At 40.6% G+C, this 9,884-nt stretch overlaps 1 protein-coding gene across 2 annotated transcripts; it reads right to left on the bottom strand.

Moving 5' to 3' along the window:
- Positions 1-5,898: 5,898 nt before the first annotated feature.
- Positions 5,899-9,042, bottom strand: LOC143032527 (uncharacterized). 2 transcript variants are annotated; one of them, XM_076197393.1, is made up of 2 exons: positions 8,927-9,042; positions 5,899-6,970 (listed from the first exon to the last, which is right to left on the bottom strand). In XM_076197393.1, the coding sequence occupies exon 2, from the start codon at positions 6,936-6,938 to the stop codon at positions 6,078-6,080; it is 861 nt and encodes a 286-aa protein (XP_076053508.1). In that variant the 5' UTR covers positions 6,939-6,970; positions 8,927-9,042; the 3' UTR covers positions 5,899-6,077. The 2 variants fall into 2 exon arrangements, with proteins under 2 accessions (XP_076053508.1, XP_076053507.1); XM_076197392.1 differs by lacking the exon at positions 8,927-9,042 and adding an exon at positions 7,091-7,242.
- Between the last annotated feature and the right edge of the window lie 842 nt (positions 9,043-9,884).

Below are 9,884 nucleotides of genomic sequence, written 5' to 3'. Positions count from 1 at the left end.
CATCAAAGCCTAACCTAATCTAAACTAGCATTACATAATATAACCTAACCTAACACTAACCAAGCCTAACCTTACCTAAGGAAACCTAAACTAACTTAACCTAACTAAACCTAACCTAATCTAACCAAACCTAACCTAACGTAACCTAACCAAACGTAACCTAACCTAATTTAATCTAACCTAACCGAACATAACCTAATCTAACCTAAGAAACCAAACAAACTTAACCTAACCAAACATAATATATTGCCATTAGTTATTATAACCGTTACCATTACCGTTGCCATTACCATTTCAGATGGCATTACAATTAGAGTTACCACTGTCGTTACTATTGTCTTTGCCACTGACGTTACAATTGCCGTTACCGTTGCCATGACCGTTACCATTGCCATTACCGTTGTCATAACCATTACCGTTCCTATAGCAATTACCGTTTCCGTTACATTTGTCATTGCCATTATAATTACAATTGTCATTACAATTACAGTTACTATTGTCATTCTCGCTGTTATTACCTATGCCTTTACAATCACATCTGTCATTGTCATTACAATTGCAATTACCATTGCAGTTGTAATTGCCATTACAATTGCCACTGTCATTACCGTTGCCATATGCCAGTCATTACCGTAATGCCATATGCCATGATTTTTTAATTTGACGTTAGTTACAATTGTCATTACCGTTACCATCACAGTTGCCATTGACATCACCGTTACCATTATGAAATGACAGAGAAATAAGGCAGAGGCTGGATAAAGTAAGAAACGTGGAATTAGGGCAAAGCTATTGAGGGCAGTCAAGAGCCTGTGTTTGAGTGGAAACTGGAGAGCGAGTGGTTTGAGGTAAAGGTGCAACTGTGTCTGGGCTTTGTCATGTCGCCTTTTCTGTTCAATGTGTACATGGACGGGGTGCTGCGGAAAAGTAGGAGGCGAGCCAGTTGTTGTTTGCTGACGACACTACGCTTGTAGCAGATTTCGGGATAGAGTTTAAAGTAGATGTGGGTAAAAGTAAGGTAATAAAATGTACAAGGGTAGAGGATGGCAGCGAGTTGAAAGTCTAAAAGGAGAGAGGCTTGAGGAAGTGGATAGCTTTAGGTATTTGGGGTCGCATGTGGCAAGAACGGGAGGAATGGAGGTGGAGGTAAATTGTAGATTGAGAGATGCAAGTAAATGTCTTGAGAAATAAAAAAAAAAACATTATGAGAAATAGGCAACTGGGAATAGATACAAAGACGAGATTGTATGAATGATTGTGCCGACGGTTTTTGTATGGAACAGAGACTCAGAATTTAAGAGAGGCAGAGAGGGAAATATTAAATGCATATAAGATGGAATGTCTGAGAAGTATGGTACGGGATACTAGGGTGGGTAGAATGAAAAACGAGGAGGTGAGGAGATCAGGATATTACTGATGAAATATTATTGGGATGATTTGGGCACGTAGAAAGAGAGATGAAGGATTAGTAAAAGCGGTATGGAAGGCAGAGGTGGAGTGAGTGAACTTGCGGGGACGACCGAGGATGAAATAAATGGATGGGGTTAAGGAGGCGAATGTCTGTTGAGATTGTTTCTAGGGTACTGTATGTGGCGGAGACTCGGGATTTAATAGAGACAGAGAGCTTTAATGTGTTTGAGATGAAGTGTCTGAAAAGTATGGTGGGAGTTACAAGTCACTTTTGCTCGCAGCCTTGCTATACGGCTGTGAGGCATGAACATTAAGTGCCTTCGGAGATCCATAGGGTATAGCTGGAATGAATTTGTATCAAACTAGAGGCAATATTGTGAGACTCCTTCGAGATCAGTTACCAGCAAGTCGCTAACGTCAGTTACGACTGTACGGACAAGTAGCACGTTTCCCGGATGTTGATTCGACCTAAAAACTTGTCTCCTTCCTGTTCAAAGTGGAGGGTGGAAAGCACTTTATGGAACAAGTGTCACTAAATACCCAGTTCGAGTCGAACCGTTAACATCTACGGGGTAAATAAAAACTTCGGGTAATTATAGTTTTATTATTACTTTTAATCAAAAGTACAACATTATGACGACAATATGCATATATATATATTTATAACAATTGGCATGTATATAAATATTATCCTTTTTGATAAAACGGAAATACGATGGCATAATAATCTATATAAAGAAATTCATGTCGAACTGTTGGACTAGCCAATCGACCTCAGATCCATGGCACTGCCACGTGCATTCTTGGCGTCGCCTGGAATATTTGTGACACCACAAGTCGTCTCCCTCGATGCCGGATGGGAAGTGATTCCAGGATCTCCTCCAGCTGCGTCGGACGATCTCCCTGGCGTCCTCATCCGTGGCCTCGATCAGGAACTCGAGGATGAGTCCGTGTTTATTGAAGCCCTCTCCCTTGTACCTGGGGCAGTCTATACGGACTGTGTGAAGGCGACCCTTGTTGGAGGCCCAGGGGTTGCAAGGATGGTCGTTGCTGAGTGGGAGAAGACGGGGCCCCTCGATGGTGGCCGTCGGGGCGTACTTGTTGAATATTTTACCATAACCAGTATTCGTGAGGAGCACCCGGCAGAGAGTGACGGTTGGGTAGGAGATGTTCTCGATGTGGTAGACTCTTTTCCACCTGTCGAGGACCCAGTGAGAACTCGACGTTGCCATATTTGCTGTTGGCGTCGGGGTGCTCCTGGGGGCAGAACCAGAGGACCCGGAGTTTCTTACAGGGGTGGTCATCGGGAAGGCCATTCGGGTGGAAGGCGGAGAAGTCTGTGATGGGCCTGGGCTCCATTCTCCCGCACCGATCGATGATGAAGGCCTCGTCCAGGTGGACCACCCGGGCGATGCGGCCGAAGGGGACGGACTTGATCGAGTCCGGAATGGGTCGCCTCGGCCTCCACGACACCAACTTGCCGTTCTCGTGTTTCCTCAACAGAACGTCCTCCGTCTCTTCCTCCTTTTTTCTCTCCTTCTTTGGCTTCGACTTGTTGTCTTTGCCGGACGGGCGGCGAGGCCTGCAGCCTGACATCGTCTCGGAGTTGGTGATACGACGGCTGTTATCTGTTATCACACAAGAGAAACCTATGTTTCAAAGGGCCACACGTTGCTAGAGAGGTTTAATCAGAGAACACCTATGTAGGGCACTTGGCTACAACTTTACACTTATGATCACCAACTAACCTCTCGGGTTAACAACAAGATCAGACAGACGATCTTGATCAACAATGGTTTACACGAGTTGAAAATATGTATTGGACAATGTGACAGATGCACACAGATTGCAAGCAGGGAAGCATCTAAAATCGTACTTTCCTCGGCTACTGATTATATAGGTGTTAAACATTTGGAGAGGCAAAACAATTCTGCTCTGGGAAATGTGTGGGCGGGAACGACATCTGGACGTTTCACGAGGGGCGTGGTTTCGGCAAGGACGTTCGAGTGGGCGCGGAAAGTTAAAAACTGTCCTCTCAACGGGGAATATTTGCCCAAGTAATCCGTCAAGAAAGAGGTTATATTCTTAAGTGTGTAAAGTCACTATTTGAGATGGCATGAGGGACATTTTGAAATTGAGAAATTAAAGATTAGGACAGACGATACAAGTGTTGTCGTCGTTTTCTAAACGAAAGGCGAAACAATCCTGTCGTTCGCTTGTTGCACTGAATGCAACTCAATGCTCCTCCCCTTTGACGAAGCCATAGTTTGACGTTTAGTAAACGCCACCGATTTGTTTATATTCACAAGTGTAAAGTCATTATTTGAGATGGTATAAGAGATATTTGAAACTGAGAAGGTGAAATTTAAGACAGACGATACAAATCATTGGAGTTTTGTCGCGTCTACTAAACGTCAAGCAACACGCGAGCGACAGGATCGTCTCGCCTTTCTTTTAGAAAACAAAGACAAATCTGTATCGTCTGTCTTAATCTTTACTTTCTCAATTTCAAATGTCTCTCATGCCATCTCAAATAATGACTTTACACTTATGAATAAGCAAATCAATGGCGTTTGGTCGCGTATACTAAACGTCAAGCTATACATTCATTGACTTTAATTTAAGTTTTTGACATTTTGATATTTAATCAGACAAGCCCGATGCAATGTCATATTTTCTTATTTCTTGGTCTAAAATTCTGGACTGCAAATTCTATTAGCTTTTAAAAACATGGATGAAAAAACAGAAACTTTAGTATTAATATGATGTGCAGAATAGAAATGGACATATGACAAATAATAGGATAGTAAAGCAGTACCATGGCTCCTAATTGTGCCTGATGTCCTGTGGACGTTTCGGCCACATGGTTTTGCTCCATTATATTTCCTGTTTTATTATGACTATTATTAGTGTGTGTATATTGTACGAAACTTTTATGTAACTACATCCTTCACCAGTTTTCTTATTTCTGTATAAATATTGTGTTCTATGATTTTCTTATACTCTGAGGATGTCGTAATAGACGAAAACGTTTACTATTGCGACTTTATTTTCCCTGTGGTTTCTGGAATATTATTTAGTCACGCGTTATTGTGATTATTTTGGCAAAAAATGGATACCGCACGCCACCTTGAAGACTTCGCTGCCTATTCTCCTGGACTTTCTCCTATTGTTTCTACGTTTCGTTCCTCCCTCACCATGTCACAGAAGATGAAACTTCGCCTCAAGTTTCTAATGGATTGTCTCCAAGAACAAGTCTTACCGAAGTCCCTTGGCAACTATCGATTATTGAAATTGTGTAACTGACCATTTGAGGAATTTCATCAAATCATCTTGCAGAAACACATAGACATCACTAGGTTTGAAGTCCGAGAACTCTTCAAGATTAGCAAATCTGCGAGACATCCATTTTCCAACTGGACATTTTCCAACATCTTGTAGGACATTTTCCCATATTTAATTTATTTTTGAAATAAAAAAAAAGATTGTTTAATCACTGTTTTATTATCAAAAGTCTTGGGGGTATTGTGTCCACTGCAAGAACTGTATGCATATTGTTGGTTTTTAGTTTCACAATAAGCCTCAACTTTCAATTCATATTGAAGTATTTTATTGAATAAATTTAAATCACAGGTTTTTTTAGAAAATAGTATTTTGAATTAAAATTCAATTAACCATATACTTCAATCAAAGGTAAATATAATGTAGATTTGTAATGTTTAACAAGTGACTGTGCTTTATGTTGAACAGATTGACTGATACAGTATACAAACTACTGCCCAATAATACAAACTGTTCTGTTCTTAACAAAGCACCATCTTATGTGATTCTCTTGTGTACTGTTTGAGATACATGTATCCATTCAAACATAGCTTCAGGCCACCTTTTGAATTCTTAATAAATTCTGCCGTAACTTTCTGCTGATGTTTACTACTTGACTGCCAATACAGTAATATGAAAATTATCCAAATTCGATCCCTTTTTATAGCCAAAGGGGTCAAATGATGAGTGATAAGATATAATTAATGACCGTAATTAAATTTTTTGACGAATGCAATTCGCTAAATTATTATCGAAGTGACAAGTAGTCACTGCAATTACTTAATTTCCATCAAATAGTTATTGATTAAAAATATCCTTAAAACTAACAACTTAAAATATATAAACTTAATATCATACTGTCCTCATTGAATCATCATTTTCGAATTTTCTGCCAAATTAAATTCGATTTGTATTAGTGTGTAAGCTGAGTTCATATAAAGGCACTAACTGCTTGTGTTAGTCTATTTAAGTATCATTTATTAGAGGGTGGGTGCATGCCTTGACTTGGCACCCGTCTTTCAAAAACGGGGTGGGGGACCACTTTATGGAACAAGTGTCACTAAATGCCCAGTTGTTATTAAGAATGCAGCTGTGTTGCTCCATTTCGAGTCGATCCCGTTAACATCAACAGGGTAAATAAAAAACACAAGTGATTATTACTTTTTTTATTTTTTCTTTAATCAAACGTACAAAATTCTACCGACGATGTGCATAAATATGTTTATAACAATTCGCGTATATATAAATATTATCTTTTTAATAAAACGGAAGATGGCATGATAACAATTCGCATGTATATAAATATTATCTTTTTTTATAAAACGGAAATAAGATGGCATAATAATCTATATAAAGAAATTCATATCGAACTGTTGGACTAGCCAATCGACCTCAAATCTATCGCACTGCCACGTGCATTCCTGGTGTCGTCTTGCATATTTGTGACACCACAAGTCGTCTCCCTCGATGCCGGATGGGAAGTGATTCCGGGATCTCCTCCGGCTGCGTCGGACGATCTCCCTGGCGTCTTCGGCCGTGGCCTCGATCAGGAACTCGAGGATGAGTCCGTGTTTGTTGAAGCCCTCTCCCTTGTACCTGGGGCAGTCTTTACGGACTGTGTGAAGGCGACCCTTGTTGGAGGCCCAGGGGTTACAAGGATGGTCGTTGCTGAGTGGGAAGAGACGGGGCCCCTCGATGGTGGCTGTCGGGGAGTACTTTCTAAATAGTTTACCGTAATCAGTGTTGGTGAGGAGGACCCGGCAGAGAGTGACGGTTGGGTAGCAGATGTTCTCGATGTGGTAGACTCTTTTCCACCTGTCGAGAGCCCAGTGGATGTCGAGCGAGAACTCGATGTTGCCGTATTTGCTGTTGGCGTCGGGGTGCTCCTGGGGGCAGAACCAGAGGACCCGGAGTTTCTTACAGGGGTGGTCATCGGGAAGGCCATTCGGGTGGAAGGCGGAGAAATCTGTGATGGGCCTGGGCTCCATTCTCCCGTACCGCTCAATGATGAAGGCCTCGTCCAGGTGGACCACCCGGGCGATGCGGCCGAAGGGGACGGACTCGATTGAGTCCGGAATGGGTCGCCTCGGCCTCCACGACACCAACTTGCCGTTCTCGTGCTTCCTCAACAGAACGTCCTCTGTCTCCTCCTTCGGCTTCGACTTGTTGTCTTTGCCGGACGGGTGGCGAGGCCTGCAGCCTGACATCGTCTCGGAGTTGGTGATACGACGGCTGTTATCTGCAATCACACAAGAGAAACCTATGTTTCAAAGGGCCACACGTTGCTAGAGAGGTTTAATCAGAGAACACCTACGTAGGGCACTCGGCTACAACTTTGCACTTATGATCACCAACTAACCTCTCGGGTTAACAGCAAGATCAGACAGACGATCTTGATCAACAATGGTTTACACGAAGAGTTCAATATATGTATTGGACAATGTGACACAGATGCGCACAGATTGCAAGCAGGGAAGTATTTGAAGTCGTACTCTCCTCGGCAACTGATTATATAGGTGTTAAACGTTTGCAGAGGCAAAACGATTCGGTTCTGGGAAAATGTATGCGGGAACGACATCTGGACGTTTGACGAGGGGCGTGGTTTCGGCAAGAACGTTCGAGTGGGCGCGGAAAGTTTAAAACTGTCCTCTCAAAGGAGAATATTTGCCCAAGTAATCCATCAAGAAAGAGGTTATATTCATAAGTGTGTAACGTCATTGTTTGAGATGGCATGAGGGACTTTTTGAAATTGAGAAATTAAAGATTAGGACAGACGATACAAGTGTTGTCGTCGTTATCTAAACGAAAGGCGAAACAATCCTGTCGTTCACTTGTTGCACTGAATGCTCCTCCCCTTTGATGACGTCATTATTTGAGATGGTATAAGAGATATATGAAACTGAGAAGGTAAAGATTAAGACAGACGATACAAATCATTGGAGTTTGGTCGCGTCTAATAAACGTCAAGCTATGACGTCATCAAAGGGGAGGAGCATCGAGTTGCATGCACTCACAGCAACACGAGAAAGACAGGATCGTCTCGCCTTTCTTTTAGAAAACGAAGACAAATCTTGTATCGTCTGTCTTAATCTTTACTTTCTTATATTCAAATGTCTCTCATGCCATCTCAAATAATGACTTTACACTTATGAATAAGCAAATCAATGGCGTTTGGTCGCGTCTACAAAACGTCAAGCTATGACATCATCAAGCTTTTACATTCCTTGACTTTTAAGTTAAGTTTTTGACAAATATATATTTAAGATAGATGATACAATTCTTTATCGTTTTCTAAACGAAAGGCGAGACGGTCGTGTCTTTCACTTGTTGCACTGAATGGAAGCAAGATGATACTCCTCCCCTTTGATGACGTCATGGTAATTATTTGGTAAACGCGCCCGACTTCTCTTTTAGTGAGTTTAAGAGTAATTTGTTTCTTTGGAGGTGCCAGTGAAGGATTTCTTTGATAACTGAACTAGTGAACAGAGATGGTGTAATTTGCCCACTAGAAGCGGCGAATGTGATGTATCGTTGTGTGGTAGCTGTTTCTGAATACACTCACATGCACATACACTCACCCATGTATATACTCATATATATACAAAAAAAATGAAATGATGACCAAGCGCTTTCGTCTATTTAGACATCTTCAGGGAACATATAGTGATAATTAGAAAGGAATTACAAAAGCGGAGCATGCCGTCAGGAGACCTTTTGTTCCATGGTTCGATCGGATACAAAAAGAATAATGATAAATAAATGAATAAGCAAAAAATATTAGAATGTAAATAATAGATAAAATACATTAATAAATGCATAGGCATAGTTAGATAATAAACAGGTAAATAGTAACTAATAATAAATTGTCATATAACTAATAATAAATGAACATCAAGCAAATAATAAGCAAAACAGACAAATTATAACAAAACAAATATTATATAATAAATGACAGGCATTACAGCATCTTGCTTAGGTGTTCATCTAAATGATTCTTAAAGCTTCAAACTTTTGAAACTGAACTACATAATGTAAACTGGAATAAGTTGTGAGGAGGTATCTCATGGTCTGCCAATACCGTTCGCGGCAGAGAAACCTATGTTTCAAAGGGCCTCGCGTTGCTAGAAAGGTTTAATCAGAGAACGCCTACGTAGGGCACTCGGCTACAACTTTTCAATTATGACCACCAACTAACCTCTCGATTTAACAGCAAGAAGATCTTGATCAACAATGGTTTACGCGAAGAGTTCAATGTGATACAGATGCGCACAGATTGCAAGTAGGGAAGTATCTGACGTCGCACTATCCTCGGCTCCCACTGATATAGGTGTTAAACGTTTGTAGAGGCAAAAACGATGTCTGGATGTGTTGGAGAGTTCCACGAGGGGCGTGGTCTCGGCAAGGACGTTCGAATAGGCGATCAATATATGCTGAAGTAAAATCCGCCAAGAAAGAGGTTATATTCATAAGTTTGTAAAGTCATTATTCAAGATGACATTGAGGACACTGGAAATGAAGACAGTTAAGAACAAAACAGACAGACGATACAATTTTGGTCGTCGTTTTTTAAACTTAATTTCCATCAAATAATTATTGACTAAAATATCCTTAAAGCTATATAACAACTTAAAATATATAAACTTAATATCATACTGTCCTCATTGAATCATCATTTCAGAATTTTCTGCCAAATTAAATTCGATTTGGATTAGTGTGTAAGCTGAGTTCATATAAAGGCACTAACTGCTTGTGTTATTCTATTTAAGTATCATTTATTAGAAACACATATAGGCCCAAGTAAGCCTTTCTAATTTAGAAATAGAGGGTGGGTGCATGCCTTGACTTGGCACCCGTCTTTCAAAAAGGGGGTGGGGGACCACTTTATGGAACAAGCGTCACTAAATGCCCAGTTGTTATTAAGAATGCAGCTGTGTTGCTCCATTTCGAGTCGATCCCGTTAACATCAACAGAGTAAATAAAAAACACAAGTGATTATTACTGTTTTATTATCTTTCTTAATCAAACGTACAAAATTCTACCGACGATATGCATAAATGTTTATAACAATTCGCGTATATATGAATATTATCTTTTTAATAAAACGGAAGATGGCATAATAACAATTGGCATGTATATAAATATCATCTTTTTTG

The sequence above is a fragment of the Oratosquilla oratoria genome, chromosome 14 (genome assembly GCF_046742065.1).
Source record: "Oratosquilla oratoria isolate Oo_2021 chromosome 14, ASM4674206v1, whole genome shotgun sequence".
Classification (NCBI taxonomy): domain Eukaryota; kingdom Metazoa; phylum Arthropoda; class Malacostraca; order Stomatopoda; family Squillidae; genus Oratosquilla; species Oratosquilla oratoria.
The sequence above is the reverse complement of the archived record's forward strand: the minus strand, read 5'-3'. Positions and strand labels throughout refer to the sequence as shown.

Bases quoted from the DNA above. Each gene is read 5' to 3' on its own strand.
- LOC143032527 (XM_076197393.1), bottom strand. From the start codon at position 6,938: ATGTCAGGCTGCAGGCCTCGCCACCCGTCCGGCAAAGACAACAAGTCG.